The 25965-nt window shown below is 42.2% G+C and overlaps 2 protein-coding genes across 2 annotated transcripts in view; one reads left to right on the top strand and one right to left on the bottom strand.

The window, feature by feature from the left end:
- Positions 1 to 256: 256 nt before the first annotated feature.
- Positions 257 to 25965, bottom strand: part of GPR89B (G protein-coupled receptor 89B) — a 41981-nt gene continuing 16272 nt past the window's right edge. Inside the window, exon 13 of the mRNA XM_066619640.1 lies at positions 257 to 825. Coding sequence (XP_066475737.1) covers positions 808 to 825 — 18 coding nt within the window. The 3' untranslated portion in view covers positions 257 to 807. The remainder of the gene's footprint in view (positions 826 to 25965) is intronic.
- On the top strand, positions 11961 to 24974 carry PDZK1 (PDZ domain containing 1). The gene is made up of 8 exons (XM_066619169.1): positions 11961 to 12170; positions 13149 to 13398; positions 15773 to 15909; positions 17830 to 18025; positions 19330 to 19526; positions 21204 to 21434; positions 22685 to 22960; positions 24888 to 24974. Exons 1-8 carry the CDS (start codon positions 11961 to 11963, stop codon positions 24972 to 24974), a joined length of 1584 nt encoding a protein of 527 aa, XP_066475266.1.

Genomic DNA, 25965 nt, shown 5'->3' with positions numbered 1-25965 from the left:
CAGAGGAAGGGGACTTGTCCCCTTTCCCCGTGAAAAGCAAGCAGTCCTGCAATGGGGCTACTCGATTTTGCAGAAGCCCTTGGGCTGGCACAGGATCAAGAGCCTCTGTGTTGGGCCAGCAGCCCAACACAGAGGCTTTGGATATGGAGAAGCAGAGTTCCTTCAGTCCTGCCCTCTCCCCATCCTCCCTCTGCCTCCTCCGCCTGGGAATGCCTCCTCCCCACCTCCCCCCCCACGTCCCCACCTACCTCTCTGCCCAGCGGTCCGCATGACTACCAAGCGGTGGAGCACCGGTGATCCCAAGCGCTAGCACCAAGCTAGCACCAGCACTGAGGGCCACGAATGTGCCTTATGGCACGTTTGTGACACCACAGTGGAGCGCCAGCAGTGTGAGCTCAGGTTTGGGTTCTTAATCCTTAGTACTGTAATAGCCTGATAACATTTCAAGATGTGGTTAACAGAATGAGGATGGATTAGACCACCATTATTTCAATACTTTAATTTCAGAGATGTTGTTTCTGCTATATTTTATTACTTAAAAGAGGCAATTGAAAAATGATACTGACCTTTACTGAAATTAGACATGTGCCTACAGGGATGGGAACTTGATCTTGGTTTAAATATCTTAAGAGATGGATGGTTCTGGATATGGTGGAACATGGCTAGGATGTCAGTTAAATGGCAACCAAAGTAAAATCACAGTTCGTATGCACAACTCCTTCACCACTTGGAATTCCCTTTTCAGAGCTTTGTTCCTCTGAAAATCATCTTTGCTCCTCTGTGTGGTGTTCAATGTATTGGAAGTAGTTAATGACATCCAATGGCCTGCCAAACAAGAAGGAACATTTGATAATGCTGGCAAAATAAGCCCAACCTCTGCAAAGCAACCCACTTGTGAGAGAATAGCTATATACATCAACTGCTCTATTCTGCCTGGCACCACCATAGTGAACCTACTAAGTTCTCACACAGCATTCCAGATATTTCTCTCTCCCCTCCACTTCTTTTCTGATCATATTTTTTCTTAGCTATACACTTTGGTTTGCTATGATATTAGGCGGGGGAGTCACTAGGGGGCCAGCCCAAGATCACCTGGTGCTTGAGGTGGCATGCAAAATGCTACTCTTCTTAGAGCCCAACCCTATCTCTCCCCCCGCCCCATGCAACCACACCGAAAAGGAGTACTCTGTATCCAGGGTGGGAGATCACAAGACTTTAGGGGGTGGGATTTAAATCCCCTTACCCTTCCAACCACTTCCCCCTCTGCAATGGATCTTCTTGGACCTGTACCAGCTCTGTAGCTGGTGCAAGTCCAAACAGAGAAAGGGGGCAGGGGGGCTGCAAAAAAGTAGGATAGGATCCAGCACCCCCATTGCCGCCAGATCCACCCCATTTCATAGCCTCTCTCCCCCATTCTTCCTCCCTCCTCGCCCTATTTCTTCCATTCCCTGCCCTCGCTACAGCCTTAGTGATGGCACCAGGCATCTAAGGCTTAGTATATGCCTGACAGAGGCTGCGGATGGTCGTCTACAGCCTCTACTGGATTAAGCGGACCCTCCCGAGGTGAGAGGAACAGAGTTCCCCTGGCCTCTAGGGGGCATTCTCAAGTATCCATAGTTTCAGTCAAGCATGGGAAGTTCTGGAATGGAACCTCTGCAGATACAGGGGCATGCCTGTATTTCTTTCTAATTTTTTTTGTCTAGTGGGTCACAACAGATTGTCGTTTTAAAAAGGGAGAGAGAGAGAGGCATATATTTGTCTCACAACAATGGAAAATGCTATACCTTCCCTGCAAATTAATAAAATTTGGCACTATGGTCTGTGACCAGATCAATCTATCTCACAAGCTGTATTTGGCCCCTAGAGTCCAGCACACTTGTCTGCAAATCACTTGTATTTGGGAGCAGTGCTCCCTAGATCACAGGGGTTCACAAGTTTCATATGGCGTTCTCTTTTCACTAAACTCAAGTTTTCTAGCATAGGTAAAGGAAGGTATGGCATGCTAAATCTGCTATCATAATCTTCACCCACATTATGGAACACTGGTATCTGAGATACATACAGCATGCTGATGACAAATTCATTGAGATTTGATGAAAACAAAATGTACTGACGGGAACATGCTGAGATTTCCACATCACTGTGCAAGAAAAATCATTGAGTGTATTTGTGTGGGGTTCTTTCAATGCAAAGCAGTGTTAAAAATGCAATAAATACAATATTTGAGAGCGCTGCTTACCTGAAACATTCACCATAACACTGTGGCCCACAGCAGACTGGTTTGGATTACTTATGCTGGCTCTGCACATGTAGTTACAACTGTCTGACTGTTCAACTCGCATTTGAAGCAGTACAGAAATGCTCCTGTACCCCTCCAAATCTGGGATCTCACTTAATGGCACCTATTCCAGTCCCTTTTCAATATTTACACAGCCAGGTGATTTTTCCACCAGTTTGCACCAATGCACGTTCACTTTTTGAGACTGTTCCTGCTGATGCCTGACTGTGCAGTTCAAGATTAAAAGATCCCCTTGTTGTAAGTGAAAAGATCGTGCAGGATAAACAATTTTCAGCACAGTTCAAGATTAAAAGATCCCCTTGTTGTAAGTGAAAAGATCGTGCAGGATAAACAATTTTCAGCACATTGCTCCCTGGAAAACAAGAAATTAGGCAATGACTTACTTACTTACTCACTCACTCACTCACTCACTCACTCACTCACTCACTCACTCACTCACTCACTCACTCTCTTTCTTTCTTTCTTTCTTTCTTTCAAGAAGCACAAGTGCCTAAAAGCAAAAGTCCCTGGTGCCTGATGCCTAAACGCAGAACAAAGAACCAGTAAGAAAACCTTTTTTTAAAGAGCGCTCTTTCTAATAGCTCAGCTCTGAGGAGACCACTGTTCTGTCATGCTATATATACAATCCAGGATTAGGTATCATGTGAACATAACCATACTAGTGCTTCTCTGGATAAATTTTAATTATCTTGACCACTACCTATCTTTGAATATGCAGTTTAAATATCTGTTCTGAATGTATGTCGCAGCTTTCTTTCAACTATTCTTCAGTTTAACTCAGTGATTTTTTTTCCCTCAGTACCAAAGAGATGTCATGAAGAAGTACTGACAGAATTACAATGAAAAGTGAGTATGGTCTAATACCCATCTTTATATGAATTTGTTCTGCCTCATCCTTGCTTCTCATATTTCAATGTAATATGTTTGTTTTAACATATTTGAGATTTGAGATATCACAATATCTCAAATTCTATAAAGTCAGTTAAATATGAACAGAGCAATAGATTCCCCCCCCCCCCCGAACAAGAGGCAAGAAATATCTTGGCTGTTATCAACACATTGGATAATGTTTCAATACCATCTGCCTCAGCAGCCCCGCATAGCTTGTTTAACACTAAGAAATTGTCAGGTAACATATCTAGCAAGGTAGCACTACACAGACTGCCACATTTTTAAAAATCATTTCACATTTCTACTTCACAGGTATTAAATGTCCATGAACATTCCTACACTTCCAATAGGTTTCATTAATATATAAATCATCTATGATTTTGTTTTTTAGAACCAGTCTTGCAGGTAAAACTATGTAGGCCTGACGTTATGCATTTCCTCTCCTAACTTCCCACTGCATACCCTTACTCAGCCCTAAAAACTAAACCTAAGGAAGATACTGAAAGCTTTTGTTAACAGTATTATTAACAGTATTTGATATTTGATTTGAACAGTATTATGATGGTGGTTTTCTCTTACCTTTTATATTTACACTCAGCAGTATCACAAGGAATGTTGAAGCAAGATGGCTTCCTCGAGCCATGATCCACCAATCCAAGAGAGTTGTCTTCTGCTCTACTGAAGACACACATTTTTTTAAAACTTCTTCAACTCCTCTTATGTTACAACTTAGAGAAGATGAATAGGCTGCCACGTACTTGAAACATCTTTTTGTAAAATAGTTATATCCTGTTCCTACAACGCTCAAGGCAGCTTCGGAATATAGTGAAGAAGCTGAAGAGATATTTTTAAAAGCTTTGGATAGTCATGTAAGGCAGAAGGGAAAACAAGAGAATCACTTTCCACTGAGACTGCAATTATCTGAAATGACAGAAAGCAACAATCCTCTTCGCACTTATCTGCACAAAATATCATCAGTGGGACTTGCTTCTGAGTAAATATACGTATATGCAGATTGCAAAAGCCATACCCCAGAAATGAAAACCGATCAACTTTTCAGACAGTACTGTTTCCAGATTTGGGGAACCTAGGGCAAAGCCCATGGTGCCCCCTGCCTGCCTCTAGACACTACCACTGCCACAAGTGCCAAGTCCTCACTGCCTGGTCCAAATAGGTGAGCCCTCTGAGAAGCATGGTCCTATGATCAGTGCATCCCCCCCCCCCCAACAACCCCTAATGGTTGTATAAATCCTAACCATGATGGATCTCTAGTCAAGTGTTATTGTCAAAGACAATTCAGTTAGCAAGTTCATACTCACCATTCAAGCACAACCTGTAAAACAATCTTGCCTGTTTCACTCTTATTTAGCTATCTGGAGCAGAACTGAATCACTGGTGGTTTTAACCTTCTGTCCTGTCTCTTGTGTTGCTCTCATCAAACACTGCCCACAGTATTGGTCTCACTCAGCACTATAATTAACCTGTAATTCCCTAACCCTCTCGGTTTCTGTAGGGAAGAGATATTACAAGATGTGCACACAGCCTCTGACAAAGATTCTTCAAAACCACATTGCACAAAATTACTCCGCTGCACTACTTTCCTGTACCAAATATTACCTCAGCAAAGCTGAACCAAATACACAGGAAACTCTCTTACAGTGAAAGCTTTGGCCTTTACTCTATAACATCTTTACACACCTATTAACAGTTCATGTTATCTTCCACACTGCAGATGTATTTTCAGGATATTTGATGCTTTTCTTCCAGTTTGTGCATATGTGGGGAGGTGCAGAAAAAAATAAACCATGATAGATATGAGTTTTCTGAACATGTTGTATCTTGTTACACAGAATTTGTCTAATTGGCAAATAACTTAGAATTTACTTAGTTATAACTTGGTGTATCTTAAAGGCTTACACCTCAACATAACATCAGAAAATACAAACCCAGTGTAAAAGTTTCTAAAGTGAACAAGTGCTAAAGCTGCAACCTCACAGTTTCATCCTATCTCTCCAAAACAATCTGAAATAAAAAGGACTTGCAATGTTTCTGGAATATGATCTGGCTTTGATGAAGTTCCAGAACACATATCTATATAAAATTACTTAATGCCCCTTTCTAAACAGGAAAATCTACTTGGGGATGGAAAGGGACTGGGGATCAGAGGAGCTGTGGGGTGGGTAGGGGACTGATAGTGATAGCTGATAACATACAGTATGTTTGGCTGCTCGCCTGAAAAAAAAAAATATGTAACAGATAAGTAGCAAGCGAAGCCCTGACACAGCACAATCCATTTTATGGCTATAGCAGAAGCAGAATACATGCAAAAGCAACATATATGCCTTTACCTAGCTAGGAACTTGATATGACTTGACCTGGAATCGGAATTTGCATCAAGATAAGAAGTTCCAACACACCCACCATGTGGTACCAGGCAATTATTCACCTGGAGAGAACAGTATGGCACGTAGACTAAACATACTAGTAATTCTAGATGACAGCAAAGATGTATCAGTCTCACACATTAGCTTTGGGTGTAGCATGATATAAAAGAGTTACTCTTTAAAAACATATTTGGGAGGCTAACATCCTAAGTACTGAGGAATAGCTGCTGGCTGTATCACAACTGCTCCATGCACACAAGAGGATTGCTGTCTCTGTCGTGAACAGAAGTAGCTCGAGACTGTTCCAGAGTTAGGTAATTGTACACATCAATTCAATTTGGAATATTTATTTATTTAAAAATTTTTATTCTGCCTTTCCTCTGCTGGAGCAGATGCCCAAGGCAGCTTACAATTTATAGGAAAAAAAATTAAATACAATTTATAAAAACAATGACTACTTAAGCTCCGCTGACATTAGAGAAAGATGATTGATTAATGTACGTAAGTTGTTACTTTGGGTTAGCAAACTAGCAATTTTCAACCTTTTTCATCTCATGGCACACCTCCAAGGCACAAAAATTGTCAAGGCACACCACTAGTTTTTTTGACAATTGACATGGCATACTGCATTGCAGGTGGGGAAGCTCACATCCCCCAATGGGCTCTACTGATAAATGACCCCCCCTCCCCAAAATCTGGCAACACACCTGCAGATCATTCATGATACACCAATGTGATGTGGTACACTGGTTGAAAATTGCTGTGTTATAAAATGAAGTGGTCAGTCTTTAGACTGGAAGTGCTATGGGGAGCTATGGGTTTATGGTAAACTGCTGAATAGTGGATTGGACAACAATTGACAATAGATATTTTCCATTTTTGTGCAGCAGAAGGAGGGGCTTGTCTCTTTCCCTGCTCAGCAGTTCCCCACTCCAAATCACCCTCCCTCAGCATCTTTCCTGTCCATTTCCATATGTGTGCACAAGGGTAGCTGCCTGGACTTTGCATAGGCGGGAAAGATGGAAATGGAAAAGGTGCAAAGAGAGTGACTAAGATGATTACGGGGCTGGGGAACCTTCCTTATGAGGAAAGGCTACAGCGTTTGGGCCTCTTCAGCTTAGAAAAGACACACCTGAGGGGGGACATGATTGAGACATACAAAATTATGCAGGGGATGGACAGAGTGGATAGAGAAATGCCCTTTACACTCTCACATAACACCAGAACCAGGGGACATCCACTAAAATTGAGTGTTGGGAGAGTTAGAACAGACAAAAGAAAATATTTCTGATTTTAGAAATGGGCTATGTCAGAATGGCAGATGCAAGGGAGGGCACCAGGATGAGGTCTCTTGTTATCTGGTGTGCTCCCTGGGCATTTGGTGGGCCGCTGTGAGATACAGGAAGCTGGACTAGATGGGCCTATGGCCTGATCCAGGGGGGCTGTTCTTATGAAAGGGGGAATAGAAATCCTTGAAATTCATAAATGGCATGTCATATCTTGTTTGAGCCTTGCTGAAAAATAGATACAAGGGCACTCTCAACTGTTTTAGGGAAAGTTATATATCCTAGAAAAGGAGTCACTCTTCTTTCTTCTACAACTCTACCCATTAAGGAGAGTTAAGAATTATCCACTGGTCTGCTGAATTCTCAGTGTAACACAAAGAGCTGCAGAGTTTGGCAACCAGCTATACAGCATGTGAGAGCAATTGACCTAATACTGAAATAATAAGTCCAAAAGCCATTTCCTAATTCCAGAACCCTATGCATGGGAATATTTCTTTGGTGTGTATGTTTAGGCCTCAGACTCCTCAAGCCCACGTAAACCTCCATGTGATGGTGATAAATTCACCTCATTGAGATAACTCCCCTTGAAATCCTTCAGATGCATTTGGTACAAGATGAATTCTGCACAGCCAGATCCATAATGGAGGCCCTTGCACCTTCTCAACCCTTCCCCCATTGGTCATATATTGTATAGGTGTCTCTTCCACTCCCCCCTCCATGGTGCCAGTGCTGCCTTCTGCTCATGAGGAGGCCACTTTCTCTACTCCTTCCACAACTTCTCTCAAACCCCCCCCCTTGCTTGTAGCTGTGCTGTCCCCCACCCCAACCCTGAGCACACCTGCACAGTATTTGTGGATAACTAGAACAGAGTCACACATAATTAGAGGTAGGTGGCAATTCTGCCCTTGGTGGATAAGCAAATTTGTGTATAAAGGGAACTGACTATATGTCTTGGCTATGCTTCATGTGAGGATTTTGGCATTTGTAAAACAAAAGAGTAGGACAGATACAAAGTTACTGAGGAAAACACAGTGTTACTCAGCTAAGAGGAATGGGGATGGGTAGAACATTGGTTATCAAGGAGTCCAACATGGCAATGATACTCTGTTAAATAAATCATCTTTTAAATCAACCTTTGTTCATTCAAAGTGCAACTGTGTTTATTGGTACAGCTGCATAAGAAGAAGATTCTGAAGACAAGGCTGTATGCTTGCAGGTAAGAATTTTCCTGATTTCTCTCATCCAAACCTTTGGTTTTTAGTTTTTTTTCCCCCTGGGATTTGAGTCAGGATTCCTGTTTTATGGTTTTCATGCCATTCCCTAAGAGCTAGAATTCTGTTTGTAATGCAAAGGGTTTAGAAAATTACCCGATTCCACAAACTGAGACATCTGATTTATTGAAACTGTGCATCTTTTATTTCACTGTCAATTAACTGCCAAAAATGTTTTAAAATCTGTGACATTTAAAAAGTATTGCCAAGGAAATGTACTTGTAGGCATGGCTGTAAGTTTTCATTAGAACTGCTGGTGCTATTGCTGATTGTGGTGGGTGCAACTTTTAAAAGGAATGCAAACTTCATTGTATCAAATTACTATTACTAAAGAACAAGTATCATTATCATCTGTCCTTTCATATTTTAGTTAGAATTCATAGAGAATCATAAGTAGAAGGAACCTGACCAAGAATACTACCTAGTCTGTTATTCTGACTCAAGGAGGTTCCTCCACTTATTAACTATCATATCTTTATATATTAACTACATCAACTAGGCAATAACGTGTCACTTGTAAAGTAGCATTGAGCAAAGTGCACAAATATTACAAGACACCGTCATTTCAAGATAATTACTGACATGCAATTGTCATCTGGAGATGTGAATACGTGTCTACAAATTTTGCCCTTACTGTACTTACTAGCCAGCAAGTATTTGTGGTTGCCACCTATATCACCTACTTTTTCCTGAGTCCTTTGGCTTATACAGAAGGCTCAGGGAATGGCCTTGATCTCTCACTTGTCACTGAGCATTAGAAAGGAGAGCAAGAGAATCACAGTTTTCCTATGCTATTCTGAACATCAGTGCAAATAAAAAAACCTAGCCTCTTTTCTTAGAACTCTGGCACTTGCCAGACAGCTCTGGGAAAAGGTGGAATTTTCTCTCGTTTGCACTATAGTATGCAGAAGATAAAAAAACAGTGAGAGTCTAGTATGGAGTCTCTTTCCTGAGATGCCTTCAGTTTTCAGAGGACTTGTCAGAAAGGAAAGCATTTTTGAGCTGAGCATAGGAGGGGAAGGGGTGGTCACTCAGTGGATTTAGGAATGGTGGCCATTGGCATCATCTAGTGACCAAGGTTTATTGCCCTTTCTTTGTCCCTCCACCATGCAGTTGCTGTATAATTCCCCATAGGTTCTGTTATTTAGAGTTAGTTAGGGACATTAGTGTAACTAAACATCATGCTAAGCATCTTGGCCACAGTCCCACACAATCATCCCGTTAATATTTCTTTCAGACTATTACTTGCCTCTCTTGTATTCTGATTGTTTATCTGAAACATAATAAGCTGGAATTATGGGTTTAAAAGTATTTGAAAGAATTAATTTTATTCAAATAAAGTGAAGTATTGAATAGCTGTGGGAGTTGAAAACACCATAGCGCAATAAATGTGAGCAGGTGGCAGTGTATGTCTGAAAGATAAAGGGAAGCAACAGTCTTCTACATGGGGTATTTCAAAATTTCAAATTTCAAACTTTCGAAGGAAGCATAGGTAAAGACCTTCATGGGTATGAAATCCATATATAGACACTTCTGGACAAACAGGTTCATGAGTGAACCTAAGCTCTCGTGAATTATCTAAATTGTAACCGACAATAACATTCTAAAGAAATCCTGCAGATATTGAGAAGGGATGTTAGTGTGGACAAAAATCTGTGAATATTGGAATAAACAGCTTGGCAATAAATATCTGGGACAACTCTCTGTAGCAATGTTGCAAATACAACATTTCAGCAACAAAGCTCTATGGCCAGGTAGCTCCTGAAACAGTTTGTGGCCATGCTTGCTCAATGATGCACTTCCATGTGTTTTGCAACATGCAATTTTGAGAGACTTTTGACCATTATAGTATGGTGCACCCAAAAGGAAGTTGGCATTTACAAAGATGAGAGAGTCAAATATAGGTTCAAACGAACAGTACAGGATTGTTTATAGGAAAGAGTTAGCCCAGCAATGTTCAACCTTTCATCTCATGGCACACTGACAAGGCACTAAAATTGTCAGGGCACAACATCAATATTTTTTACCACTGACAAGGTGCACAGCACCGCCAGTGGAAGGTACACATCCCCCAATGGCTATAATAAATGCCCCTCCCCCAAACTCCTGCGGCACACCTGCAGACCATTTGTGGCACACAAGTGCAACCAATTAGACAAAAAACTATTTTCAGCACAACTGTAGGCACATCTGCTCAGAAGTCCCATCGTGTTCAGTGGGGTTTACTCCCAGGAAAGTTTGGATAGGATTGGAGCCTTAGGGTCCAATCCTATCCAACTTTCCAGCTCAAGTGTAGCCACAATGCAGGGCAGTGGTAAGGAAACACATATTCCCATACCTTGAAAAGGCCCCAGTGACTGCTCCTCTACCACAGGATGCAGCACACACCCCGCTGGCACAACTGTACCAGCACTGGAAAATTGGATAGGATTGGGCCCTTAGTTACTTCCACAGTTTTCTATAAAATGGTGCTAGATTTAACATGCACTGGTTTGCAGGAAGTAAAGGAGCAAGGGGGAAGAGTGGAGATGCAAAAAAGGAGTGATGTTAGCATTTTGCAGAGAAAGGGTGTTCACCCAAGGGGCAGACAGATTTTTGGTGAAATGAAGGCTCTAGGGTGAGTAGGAAAATCAGTGACTAAGGGTGCAATCCTAACCAACTTTCCAGCACTGACATAGCTGTGCCAGTGTGACATAGCTGTGCAGCTGTGCCAACTGCATCCTGCAGTGGGGAGGCAGTCAAAGGGACCTCCTCAAGATAAGGGCATGTTTGTTACCTTACCTTGGGGCTGCATTGTGGCTAGGTCAGTGCTGGAAAGTTGGTTAGGATTGCGCCCTAAGCCTAGAAAAAGCAGGAACTTGAGCCAAAGTGCAGAGATAATAAAGGAAAAGGTTTTAAAACATGGTGTAAAACCACTAATTCACCATCTTTGGTGGGCATGAGCTTGATACAGATACACTGTAAAGTATCCTTAACCCATGCATCACTACCTCTGAATGAGACGGGGTTCTGATTCTTATATAAATTCTCGGAGGACGATTAATCAGCTAAGGGAATCATACCTAAAGGAGTATGGAGGAAAGTCCCTGGACTCCCCCTCTAACTGGTTAAAAATAAACTTGCCAAGGTCACCGCTCCTTAATACGCTGAGAAGACTTTCAAGAAAAGCTGGAATGCAGAGGAGAAAAGGGAAAGGCTCTCAAGGCTGGGTGGACAAGATTAAGACTTCTCCTCCAAGAACCAAGGTCTGTTCCTGACCTGAAAGCTGTACGCCCAGCTGACTGTGTGCTTGAAACTTCTGTTGTGAAGTGACTTACTGAGGGAAGGGGTCCTGCAGTGTTCACAAGATGCTTAGCACAATGGAAGTGCTTGTTTAGCTTAAGTTCCCAAGGTGGCTCAGGGGAATGGCTGGCCTTGTCCCACTGAAAAGTGGCTAATAAGTAGGGGGAGGTGCAGTAAAAAGGGAAAAGTAATAAGCAAGAAAATAAAGTAAAAAGCAGTTACCTTCCTAGATACCTGTCTTGGCACAGAGAGTCACGTAGAGCAAATGGGACAGACATGCAGTAAAGCCCCACAGCAGGTGTCTCTTGAACAAGACTGAACGAGAGTGTGCAATTTGGGGGTTGAACATGGGGAGAAACAAATGAATAGTACTTTCTATCTTTCTTCTTTCTTGATTGTTTACTGTCAATTCTTCAGGGTGAGTGGGTTCAACTGCCTTGGGATAATTAGTTTAGAATTAGGGTCGGTTTCCACCAGCAAAGCCCTTCTTTCTCTTTGAGCATCTCTTGACACCCATGAATCTATTTTGTTATCCCATCTGATAGAAATGACATCTCCTCTTCAGCCTCGAGAATGCAAGGTGACTAAAAGAGAGAATGAAAGCTTTGGATTCTGCCTACGCCTTGAGAAGTTCAAAACTGGGCACCTTGTCCGGAATGTGGTAAAGGGTAGTCCAGCTGAAAAGGCTGGCCTGAGAGATGGAGACAGAATCCTGAGAATCAATGGGGTGTTCGTAGACAAGGAAGATCATGGACAGGTATGGCACAATTTCTTTTGAGGCCTTTTCCACTGCTAAATTAAATAGGGAGATACATCTTACAGTCATATCCTATTCACCTTAACTTATTCCAAACCTTTATGCCCTGCCTTTCTCAAAGGCTCATGATAGCTTTCATCCACTTAAAAAATGCCAAAAAACAAACACACACCAAGATCTTTTAATTGTGATTATTTTTAGAGGCAGCCTATACAGGAAGGAAGTGCTTCTAATATACAGTAAGTCCCACTGAATTTTTTTAGATCCATTCCCATGTAACATATGTACATAGAATTATATCCACACTATCCTAGTGCCCCTCACTGAACAACGATTCCCAAGGATCTCTGGAAAGAGAGAATTACTATTCATCTGTCCTGTGTCAGTGATATAGCTAAGCCATATCTGTGCTTTGCAACTAGTGCTACTTCACAATATTGCAGGTGGTGTTGGCCCCACTGCCATTGTGACCCCACTGGACTGAGGCAGGGGTGCATCAGTGGGAAAGATGTGCTATTCATCTGCATGATCCTTAAAAGAGGCATGATTTAGGGAAGGAGGGTACTGAGTAAAGCACCAACCATGGGGCAAGCCACCCACTCCTGTGCATACCTGCCACCTCTGATGGTACTCGCAAAACTGGAACCCATAAAAGGTGGTATTTGAAAAGGTGGCTCTTGTTTAAGAAAAGTTGAAAAATTCTGCACTACCACTTCTATCTCAAGTATATCCACTCAAAGAAATATCATGCAATGAAATAGAGCTTTCAGCCCCTTTCCTTTCCAAATCATAGGAAGATATGAAAACTCACTGCAGTTTGAATGATGCATTATCTCCCTTAGCCACAATATGTTCGGCACACATTTTTAGTCTTCACTATTAATGGCTGTTGTGTGCCAGAAAAGAACAGATAACCTAGATATGCCATTTGACAGCTTCTTGTAATTACCACTGAATCTCTGATTCCATCTCTTACAGGTGGCTGAATTGGTTAAGAAAAGTGAGAACTCTGTAGTGTTCCTTGTTCTTGATGAGAACTCTTATGAAAATGCACAAAAAGAAGGAGTCAGTTTTGAACCGTTGGGTCAGAAGATAATAGCCCAGGATCAGCTGGAACACCCTCCACTTGGCTCCCCAAATGGAGCACCTGGTCTAGTTCCACAGCCACATCTCTGCTACCTGGTAAAGAAAGGAAAGAGCTATGGCTTCTCTCTGAAGTCCACTTCAGGTAAGAACAGTAAATACAGGTAATGTAAATGCATCATTATAAGTATTACATTCACATACTAGAGATGCTGGTGGGCAGGGTAGTTAAATACATTTTAAGTAAACATTCCTGAACAAGCTTATCCTAAGCATTTGCATTGTGAAATTTCCATGGTAATAAAATGAAAAGTGATATTTGAATTGATCCAAAACTCTGATGTAGTGATAGCAACAGCACATAAAGCACCAACAGTGACAAGAGGTTTTGATCTGAAACTTTTCAACTAGAGGTACCAGTTAGCCTACAGTTTCTAGGGCTGATTCATGCGTTCATGTAAACTCTGCTATTTCTCACTCCGCATCTAAATGTGTTGACTGCTCTCATTGCAAAATAGTGTGTGTTAAAGTGAAATGGAAGCTCTGTCTGCTATGTCTGATCTATGATGGTTTTGACACATGTACAGTCATCACTTGAAGTGTTAACGTGTCACATTCATGGTTTGTCCTTTGTTCTTGCAATGGAAATATCATGGGAGGTATCCTAAGAAAAGATGTATTTTCCTTCAAGAGAGCCATGTCATCAAGTCCATATCTGCATGCAGTTTGTGCTTGGCCCTGTCAGTTCTTTGGAGCAGTTTGAGACCAGCCCTACTTTAATCCCCCAGTTTGTGTGCCCTATGTGGATATTTTGACTTTAACATAATGGCTCAGATGCCTCTATAAAGTTAAACCTATCTGGATGTGGTCTGGTAAGATGAAATCATACCAGTACATCATCATTGTGTTCTTAAGCCTTTATGAAACAATTACTTCTTCAACTCTGTCAGTGAAAGGACTCTTAGGATGCTGTTCAGGTCAAAACTTTTATGAAATTTTATATATAGGTATAACCTAATTATCCACAGATTTTTCACCCATGATTTTATCTCAACGTGATGAGAAGGGCCCTTTAAATTAAAGAGAAAAATTATTAACAATTAAATTATTGTTAACATTTAACAATAGCCTCATTAATGTAAGAGAGGGCAGCTGGCTGACAATCCATCAATCATTCTCTCTCCAGGCACTTAGAACAGCTTCACTCCAAGGCAAGCAGCCCCTCTCTTCCCCCTGAGCACATGAGAGATAACCACTTCGAATTCTTTCCCAGCTCTGGGTGATGGAAGGGCTCAGAGTGAAGCCTTTCTAAGTGCCTGGAGGGAGATTGATGGACTGTCTGCCTAAAGGCTGTCTTACATCACAAAGGTCAGCAAGGTTGTTTTTAAATTGCTTAGCAAAAGGTCATTGTTTTTTAAATGGATTTGCTTTAATATGATTTTTGCCATCCACACAAGTTCTGGGAGTGGAACCCTCATGAATAACGACACTCAGCCTGTATAAGCATATGGATAAGAGATTTATCTAAATATTTTTACCACTATTGGTAAATATTTTTACCAATATTTTTACTGTTGGTTACAGAAGTTACTAGCACATTTGTAAACTACATGGGAAAGGCTCATTCTTTTTAATACAAGCAACGCTTGCATTGAGAAGCACACTAAGAAACTGGAGTCTAACACAGTGGACAATGTATTGGCAACCTTCAGTCTCGAAAGACTATGGTATCGCGCTCTGAAAGGTGGTTCTGGCACAGCGTCTAGTGTGGCTGAAAAGGCCAATCCGGGAGTGACAATCCCTTCCACACCGGGAGCAAGTGCAGTCTGTCCCTGGTCTGTCTCCCTGGCTATGGGCCTTCCTTCTTTGCCTCTTAGCCTCAGACTGTTGGCAAAGTGTCTCTTCAAACTGGGAAAGGCCATGCTGCACAGCCTGCCTCCAAGCAGGCCGCTCAGAGGCCAGGGTTTCCCACTTGTTGAGGTCCATCCCTAAGGCCTTCAGATCCCTCTTGCAGATGTCCTTGTATCGCAGCTGTGGTCTACCTGTAGGGCGCTTTCCTTGCACGAGTTCTCCATAGAGGAGATCCTTTGGGATCCGGCCATCATCCATTCTCACGACATGACCAAGCCAACGCAGGCGTCTCTGTTTCAGCAGTGAATACATGCTAGGGATTCCAGCACGTTCCAGGACTGTGTTGTTTGGAACTTTAAGTAACTACTTTCTCCAGTGTTAATCATGCACTAGCATAAACCACTATAATTCCCCACCCCTCAGCTGCTGGGGAGAAAGGCATAAAGCAAGGTTGGACTATTTATGACTATTTAAGGTATGAACCTCTTTGTGTTTCTCAGGCACAGAAAAGGCACATTATTGCTGTAGATTCCACCTTTGCTACCATTGCAAAGTACAATATTCTTGGAATAAATAGGTCTTAAAGTCACAAGGGTAATATCCAGGCAACACATAGTTAGCCTATGAAGAGGCATTTCAACTTCTCCCTGTTCTCTCCTCTATTCCAGGTCGAAAGGGATTGTTCATTATTGATTTGGCCCCACGAGGACCAGCTGTAAAAGCTGGAGTGCGGCCAAATGATCGCCTGATAGAAGTCAATGGAGAAAATGTGGAAAATGATACTCACGAAGAAGTCGTTGAGAAGGTATTATAAACGTCAGCATCTCACCTTAAGTTCTCCCAGTCGCTAAGTCTTTGATTAAGCTTGAACATAGGAAACTGCTTTCTGCCAAGTCAGACCATTAATCCATCTAGCTCAGTTTTGTCTACACTGCCTGACAACATCTCTCCCAGATTTCAGATTAGGAGTCTTTTCCAGCTCTACCTGGGAGATGCCAGGGATTGAACCTGAGATCTGTGCAAAATATGTACTCTACCAGTGAACAATGACTTCTTCTCAACATGATATTCTGAGAATGGATTTTGATAAGCCAAGATTTTATACCCAGGACCACTGCCAAACACAGTAGTTCCATCTCATCCCTATTTTTCAGCTCGTAATGTCAGAACATAGATAAGCTGTACTAGACATGATGCTATGCCGTTCCCCAAAGCAGCAGTCAGTGATATGGAACAGAGTTGGGGAAACAGATTTTTATCATATTGCCAGGAACAGGTAAGCTGCACTAAACATTTCAGAAGGGGAGAGGGGAATTAAACAATTGGCCTCTGTTTTCAGTGGCATCAGTTCTGGCTTATAACATCTGGCCAAACTGTGAGGAAATTTTACCATGAATCTGTGCCTGTAAAAGTGGCACAGTTCACCTCATCACTAGGCATTACAGAAAACCAGCTGATCAAGTAATATGCATACTATATCACAGAAATACTGAGAGGGTTTTGGTGAATAGTGCCAAAACATTCAACATCACAGGCAAGATTATTGTCTCCATGCTGGAAAATGTGTGAAATCTGACTTGCACCAGCAACTAACATGCATTTGTGAGAGAGTACTCAAGTGTATAAAACTACAACTTGTCACTTTCTGATTCAACCCACATTTCCAGGACACGGTGAGCTGATAGACATGGCCTTCAACCACGAATGGCTATGGAATTTAGTCATGTCTAACTTTCTTAATCATGACTAACAAGGATGCAGCTCTACCTCAGTCACCCTCCCATCACCTGCCTCCATCTTCACGATGCCTAGATGGTCCAGAACACTTATGGTTGATTGACCTATTCATATATGCTACTTTACTTGTGCATATACACTGTAGTCAATTACTATACTTGCAGCAGAAAGTGAACAACTTGAAGTGAAACCTTTTGTTTGAGGTGATTGCAGGCTCTATGAAAGCCACCTGTGGAGTTTGATCTGTGCGCACTACTTCAGACAAAGACTTGCAGTGAGTGAATGATGAACTTGTATGAATGAGCTCACTCTTGCACTTAAGCAAGGATGATGTGATAGCCTCCAAATACTAAAGGACCACACCTTGCTAACATTTTTTCCTCCCTACTTTCTCAGTGACTGATGTCCATCAAGCTGTACTCACCCCTTTTATTTTTATTTTAAAGCACAGAACAAAATGTTCTAGTATCCAGATTCAGCATTATTAAAAAGCTGTGCCACCTGTAAATGTTGTTAATGTAAGAGAGAACATGGAAGAGTAATTAAATGTACACTGTAGGCAATATAGTTCTCATACCTGTAGTTCAGAGCAATTTAAGCCTCAAGTGAAAATACTCTTAGAAAAGATGGAGGACGTGTGCGGACTAGTTAACCAAATGAGTATCAGTATGTGTTCTGCCACTTTGCGCATAAATTGTTGTTCGTATCTTGATGCCAGTAATTTTCAACCATTTTCATCTCACAGAACACTGGCAAGACACTAAAATTGTCAAGGCACACCATTGGTTTTTGACAATTGACAAGCCATACCATGCTGCTGGTGGGGGGGCTCACATCCCCCAATGGACCTACTACTAAATGACCCCAACTCCTGCAGCACAGCTATGGACCATTTCCAGCACACCAATGTGCTGTAGCACAGTCATTGAAATCGCTGCCCTTATGCATTACAGCTAAGTACTATCTCTCGTTGTGTTTGTGTTTCCAGGTAAGAAGGTCTGGGGATAGAGTTATGTTTCTACTGTCAAGTAAAGAAACTGACCAATATTACAGCAGACACAAGATGCAGCTGAAGAGAGAAATGGCCACTTTAAAGTTCTTGCCCCACAAACCCCGTGAGCTTGAACTCAAAAAAGGGAAGAATGGTTATGGATTCTACCTGAGAATGGAACAAAATGGTAAAGGTAAGATTACAGACCATGAACAGTAAACTTGTACAAGTTCACAGCATAGTAGTTGCCACTTTGGTCCGCTAATAGCTTGTGAGATCTGTTGACCTCTGACTAACCAGAACTGAACACAGCTGCACAAAAGCCATAATTCTCAAAACATGCCTGCCTTACTCCTAGACTTGATGCAAGATGCTTTGGTGCCTGCAGCAGCATCTCCAAGTGACACCATCCCCCACTCCACCCTCTCATGGTTGTAAGACAATACTATAGTACAGTCAGGGCCCAATCCTATCCAACTTTCCAGCACCAATGCAGCCGCAATGCAGCCCTGAAATAAGGGAATAAATATTCCCTTACCTTGAGGAGGCCTCCATATCCACATCCCCACTGCAAGATGCACCGAACACCCCACTGGCACGGCTGTTGGAAAGTTGGATAGGACTGGACCCTCAGTTGAGAATGTGCTGCCCTTTGAATGGTATACCAAGATATGCCACCTGATGTAGGCACCTCACCCTGCACCTCACTTCACCCTGCAGTTGCTTATTGAATGCCACATGCCAAACACAGTATGTTAATCAAATCTGAATAGCCTGCTGCTTTCTCTCCAGCCCTGCAAGCCTCAATCCAAAATGGGGCTCTCTAATTTTAATAATCCTTCATGCTAATATTTGGTTCTAAAAACTGTCCTAATGACCCAGGTTTCAAAAGGCCACTCCATACTACCACTACTGCGAACGGTTATACAGCACTTTCCATTTGCAATTACTTTACAGTCACCACTGAGTTTACCTTCACAAGATTCTTGCAAGGTAGATTCCTTTTGCTCCCACCTAACTTAGATAACTTTAAAATGAGGGAAATTCATGGAAGTCATTACACCTCTGAATACCAGGTGCTAACAACAGATAACAAGACTGTTGCCTCCATACTAACTTGTGGACTTCCTGGAAGTATCTGGCTGGCCATTTTGGGGAATAAAACACTGAACTAAATGGATGTTTTATCTTATCCAGCAGACACTATCTTATAGAAAGACTTATTTGCTAAAGGCCACATGAATCCATGGCAGATGATGAGACTTGCATCAGAGAGATCTGGATTTAAACACTGGATTGATTTAGATTAATCAAAATCAATCTTTCATTCATGTAGATGTTGCTTCTCCTGGCAGTTTAAGTTCTTGCTTTGAGAACTCTAACTCAACTCTACAAAGAGATCTAAACCATGGTTATGATCTCAAAAGTAAAAGCACTCTAGATATTGAGACTGTCTTTAATTTTTAAGTGGCAGGTTTTTCTTCTTTTTGAGGACAGGTCACTTAATTAAGGACATTGATTCTGGCAGCCCTGCAGCTAAAGGAGGTCTCAAGGACAATGACATCCTGGTGGCAGTAAACGGAGACCCAGTTGAGGCTCTGGACCACAATGCTGTGGTGGAGAAGATCAGAAAATGTGGTGAAAAAACAACACTGACAGTGGTGGATGAAGAGACTGACACAATGTACAAAATGGTAAGAAATACAGTCCAAGTGCAAGAATGAGTTACTTGGAAATCCTGCAATGAGTAGTGAAGTGGCAGCTATGGGCAGAGCCGTGTGTGTTTTCGAATTACATGCTGTCAGTGCAAAGATCAGTAACCTGTGCAGAGTAAGCATTTTGAAAATGCCAACTCCCTTTCTTACATAAAAAGAACTTTCTCACCCTTTCGGTTGATAAAATCAGCTTGAAAATTCAGTGGTAAATGTCCAGAAACCCGTGGTTGGAGCTGAGAAGGCTTCTAAGCGGGGAAAGAGTGAGTCTCCCTCCCTTGCATTGTGATTTCTTCCTCCCCTTGGCTAACAGTGGCATAATTGTGTCAGTAAGCAAGTTTAATTTGCAAAATTATAGAGTCCCAGAATCCAGTTTTCCCTCATGCAGCTTTCCAATTATGTTGAAGCCAATATTTTCATTTAAAATCGAAACACAAAACAGGACTATTTCTAGCTGAACTGTCTGGTTTTCTGCCACTGCACACATCACTACCACAATACATCCAAGCTTCTCTCTCCAAGAGAAAGCTGTGGCCTGTCACGAAAGATGTTTCAACACACAGGTTGCTACTGGGCAGACAAAAAGCCAAGCTGGGGGGAGGGGAGGAATTTCAGGTGGAAGTTCTGAACCCTACCCTTCCTGCTTTCCCCTGAACCCTTCCTCTAGCCAGGCTGGTTGCCATTCTCAAAGTCCACCTAGAAGAGTGGTTGGAGGAAGCAAGGGTCAGCTGTTGCCATCCTGCCACGGTTTTTCTGCTTGAAATCACTGCTTCACCCTTCACAGCAACCTGTGTTTGAAGGCACATAGGCCAATTCAACTAACACAATTATCCTTCCTTAACCTTTCCTTTAAGGAAATGGAGTTACCTCAAAGCTATGCCATACATACAGTTCAATACATTAGTACAGTAGAAGTGCTAATCATCTGAACTCAGAAAACACTCAGATAGGTTGGTTAAAGAACAAAATTCGGAGGTGTTAGATCCTCAGACATGCTTCAACTGTTGGAGAATCAGAGCTTCAGCAAGACAGGCTACCCCACCAACACGGGGGGGGGGTCTTGACCCTCTAAAGCACCTGTTATATGAGCACAATATAATGGGGAGGGAAGTTATCTGAAGCTGCAATATTGTTCAGCCAAGAGAGAAATTTCAGGCCACACACCCTAAACCTGCAATACTTGCTGGCAAATTGCCTTATACCAGGTTAGTACCAGGACCCACTTTTTAGAATGAAAAAAATCTGTTAGGACCCACTGGAAGTGATGTCAGGACCAGAAGTGACATCATCAAGCAGGAAAATTTTTAACAATCCTAGGCTGCAAACCTACCCACACTTACCCAGGAGTAAGTTCCATTGACTATCATTGTTAAAAGCATATACATAGTAGCCTGTTAAAATTAAGATGTGTAACATTTCCCCAAATGCAATCACATACCATGTTAGCATCAAGTCTAAGGTATTAAAAATAAAATATTGAAATGAATGGGGACCCACCTGAAATTGGCTCGTGACTCACCTATTGGGTACCAACCCACCGTTTGAGTAACACTGCCTTATGCTCAATTCATTCTATATGACATGAGAAGTGCTATTATCCTAAGCTGTTTGATAGCAAAGTGTTCTGACATGTAGGTTTCTTTCATTTTGGTTGATCAGGCTCACATATCTCCATGTCTCTACCATCATGCAACACGGTGCAATCCCCAGGCAATCCCCAGTACAATCCAAGATGCAGTCCCGGTGCAATCGCCAAGAGCAGCAGAAGTGCTGACACGCCCTACCGAGGAGAATCAAAAGCCCAGACTCAGCAAGCTGATAAAGGGTCCCAACGGATTTGGCTTCCGTCTGAATGCCATCCAGGAATTGCCTGGCCAGTTCATTAAAGAGGTATTGCATTAGAATCTATGCAGTGGTGGAAGAAACATAATGCCAAAGCAAAGAATATGAACAGCCATTGGCTGGCCCTTCCCTTCTTCTGGGAAAACACTCAGAACAATACAAAACTATCTTCTCCTTGGGGTATCTGTGCCTTAGGTAAAGCTGCCAAATGTCACAAATAGATTAAGGCTACAATCCTATCCACACTTTCCTGGGAGTAAGCCCCATATAATGGAACTTACTTCTGAGAAGACACACATTGGATTAGGCTCGAAGTTGTTGAAGTAAAGTTGTTTGAAACTTACAAACTCACCAAAACCTGAATAACTGTCACGGATTCCTGAATTCCTTTGTGTTTGTTCTGGAAGCATTTTTGGTACAACAGCAACAAGCACTAGGTGTTCTTGTCCATCTTTACTCTCATGGTATTTTAACATCATACCAAGTCATCTCCTACAACCTTTTCCATTTCCCATGATGCTGCTTTGGTGCACCAACAGCCATTTAACAATGTGACTTTATATTGATTCCACTAGTGTTTAATGGGGCTCTTAAAAAAACTCCCATGATGCAAATGCCCACACAGAAAACCCCAACCAAATTATCCAAGGACTAGAGGCAGACAGAAAACAAAAGAAAGCAGTGCTATATGAAAGCTTACATGCACTTTGTTGAACCCATTGCTTGGAGCTGAGAAAGTATTTTCTCCTGTAGGCTTTGCAGTATGTTTCCCCAGTATTAAGGCAGGTCATACAAATATGCATAGACCAACAAAAGGTGTTGGCTGTAATGCCACATTGTAGGGCTTAATACACAAAAAAGAGTAGCTGAGTTTTTGGAAACTATTATAACCTTTGAATATGACACAGTATAAGAACATGCAGAACTGCTTCTAGATAAAAATGCAGTGCACCTGAGCACCTTTTCCAAAATCTTGTTTTTACAGACCAAAAGACCTCTCCACGCCAGCAGAGCAGTTCTGTCTTACTTAGCACCAGAATTTTAAAAATACTGGATACATTGCAACAATATTAGCCATGTTGTCCTCTCTTCTCCACCAAAATATTTGATAACTTAAGGGGATAATCGGATCCCCTTACTTTTAACTACTGCTTAATATTAGCATTTGCAAAAGTCATAGGTATATCAACCTTTCTGATGTGAACAAGTATACTGTTAATTTAGCAGTCTGAAAAACCTCCTACACTTTGACACTCATTACCAGTGGCATGTCTGTCTCCAATTCTATATATTCGCAGGTACAGAAAGGAGGGCCAGCAGACATAGCAGGACTTCAAGATGATGACATCTTGATAGAAGTCAATGGTGTGAACGTAGAGAATGAAGATTACGAGGATGTTGTGGCAAGAGTCCATCAGAGCGGCAACAGGCTAATGCTACTGGTGTGTGGAGAAGAGGCTTACAAGTACTACAAGTCCCAGAATATTCCTATTACTGCCTCTATGGCAGATCCACCAAGTGATGACCATGGTGATCCTCCTGCCTATGCAGAGATACAAGCCCCAGAGCCAAAGGTACAATTACCAGAACCGCAAGAGAGGGTGAGTTACCTTGCACTGAATGTTTGAGAGCAATTTTTTTTTAAAGGAAAGCCCTATTACAATGATTGGTACTCAATGTCCAGTTAACCCATTTCTGCCCAGCCCACAGGTGTACACATTTGATCCCTGTTGCATTTTTGCAACATTGGGCAGAAACGGCTTAAATAGCACTAGGAGTAGACTTCAAGTGGTCATGTGATCAGGCCATAAGAATATGAATAGAGTTGAGATGGACATGATTCGCACGTTTATGCTCCAGCTATACATAAATCATAGAATGAATAATGATCATTGTTCACTAATAGTAGTACTCCATTATTATCATTTCTTCCAAATCCTCAGTGCCCAAATATTATAGTTCAGTGGGACAGTTCTCAAACTGTGGGACAGAACCCACTTGGTGGGTTGTGACCCAATTTCTGGTGGGTCCTGCAGAGCCTCCAATAAAAACACTGATGATGGGAAGTTCAGATAACTAATTAACTCAAGCCCTGAGGCTATTCAAAAAGTTAGATAGCTGTAAACTGCCCTGCAAAGAGCTGAGCTCCTGCAGTTTGCAAGATAGCTGCCAATTGCAGTGCTCCTACAACTTGCAAACTTGTGTAAATATACACAATGTGTTTGAGCATCTTTTTGTGGTATGTTATTTTCCAAGTCTATCAATGATAGTGGGGCAGGTGAAGGCTGGGTCACATAACTAAGAGCCCAATCCTGAGGTCCACGGCACGGCTCCGCACCACGGACCTCAGTCACAAACGTGCCATAAGGCATGTTTGCAGGGCTCACCACCGGGATCCCGCCGGAGCTAGCCCAGCTCTGGCCGGCGCTGGGCTAGTACGTGGTGGTAGCCCAGGTTCTGCAGCTCTGTGGTCTCCCAGACTGCCGGGCTGCAGAACGGGAGGCAAGGCTGTGGCCAGGGGAATGGGGGAGGCGTTCCGGGGAGGGGGGGTCCGACTAGAGGCATGGCCGGGGGTGGGCGGGAGGCACATTGGGGGGAGGAAGCAAGGCAGATCTGCAGAGCCAAGCTCTGCAGGATCCAAGGCGCTTGTGCAGGGCTGCGCGCCCTACACGACCGCCTTTATTTTAGCGCCAACCTTTTGGTCGCTGCTAAAGTGAGTAGGTCAGGAGGTCTGGTCTAGAGGGTTGAGCCTCCATTTGCCTGAAGACAACATCCAAAAGTCACCAGTTCGAGGCCACCGGCACCATGAATGGCGAAACCTTGAAGCAGCTGACAAGCTGAGCCGAGTTATTCCACCTGCTCTTTGGAAGGAGCTGCTTGTCAGCCTGCGTGGGAAGAGGCCAGAAAGTGATAACAGACCGCAAAAGTTCAATCCGAAATGTTGTGTGGTTCTTGAAAGATAGAACCTTTCTTTAATTGTAAAAATCCCTACAGGGATTTGAACAGCCTGCCTATGTAAACCACCTTGAATTAAAGTCTGAGGAGAAATCTGACAGCCAAGAAAGGTGGTACATAAATACCTGTATTATTATTATTATTATTATTAGCAGCTCCATTGCTCCATTGCTCCATTACTCAGGGGAAGGGGACGAACATCCCCTACTCCCAAGGAGCCTCCCGCGGCAGCGCGGAAGGTGCGGGATCCACCAGCAGCCCTCCACGGGGCCGCCAGACCTGGGTGCTGCAGGCAGCTCAGGATTGGGCTGTAAGCCCTTATTAGATCTGCCTCAATACAAGAAATTCTTTAGGTTTTTTGTAAATAAATAACTAAATACTGTCTCTTTCTAGATCACTTTTTTTAAACATTTCATAATGCTAAGTGGGTCCCGATAGAATGTCATTTTAAAAAGTAGGCACTGGTGCTAAAGTTTGGGAACCGCTGTTATAGCTGGCTAAATAAAATTGCTTGACTGACAAGTTCTCTATATTTTTTTTTTCTAGATCAGCTTGTCTTCTTCTTCACCCCCAGTTGCTGCTGCAGAAGAAAATAATGAGGAGGAGGAAGAGGAGGAAGATACCATATTGTGATGACATAAGAGATCAAATTTCTCCCAGTTTGTGCCCCTCAAAGCAACTGTGTAAGCGTCCTATTCTGAAGCAAAGAGTTACTAACATTACTGCTCAGAAGACATTAAGCTCCAACACACTTACTTGAAACCAACCCCAACCCCACCCCCCAAACAACACAGGAGTTATTTCCAGATAAACATGCCTTGGAATTGATTGGTAGATAAAAATATCATTAGCTTCAGTGGTATCAGTAGATTATTCTTTTAACAAAAAATGATATATGAATCCAAATTGTTTGCCTAGAACATAATCCACTACACTACCTTGTGAGAGCAAATACACTGTGAGGTTAACTGGGTGACAGCAGCATGTTGACTGCCTCCAAAGGCCTTCTAATGGAAGATTATCAGTTAATATACTGTACCTACTGCACCACAGTCTTAAGATTTATTGTATCTTATTTTATGAACTGTTCAACTGTTTTGATGTGTAGTCATATTAAAATGGATTAAATTTAGACTTTGTAAATATTTACTAAACAATACATGCTTTTTTTCCCCTCTGCTGTGCCATATTTGTCCCCAAAAGTTGTAGCATATCAGTTAATGTGCTGACAGTCCAACATTAGTTCATTATCTCAGTACTAATTTGATGTGAGAACAGTCTTCAAAGTAAGCTTCAAAATAAAGCCCACTTCAATCTCACTTGGGCCTGAGGTGTTTGAGATATACTTGTACAGAATGCTAAAGTGAAAGATTCCATTCTGGTAACTTACTACATGACCACAGACCTCAACCTTTGTCTCTTTCCGATAGAAGAGGACAAAAGAGTCATCCTGACTAAAAGCTGAAATTACTTTGCTTTAGATTATAACAATGCAAATGTAAACTTATGAAAGCTCATGGTCAAGACTGCTCTTTTATGACAATGTCTGCTCAGTACTTAACTTCCCCACAAACCTCATCCTCCCCACAGCAACTGCTGTAAAACCTCTTCCACACATACCACT

Source organism: Tiliqua scincoides, chromosome 3 (assembly GCF_035046505.1).
Source record: "Tiliqua scincoides isolate rTilSci1 chromosome 3, rTilSci1.hap2, whole genome shotgun sequence".
NCBI lineage: Eukaryota > Metazoa > Chordata > Lepidosauria > Squamata > Scincidae > Tiliqua > Tiliqua scincoides.
Note: the sequence above shows the minus strand (reverse complement) of the source record. Positions and strands in the feature narration are given on the sequence as shown.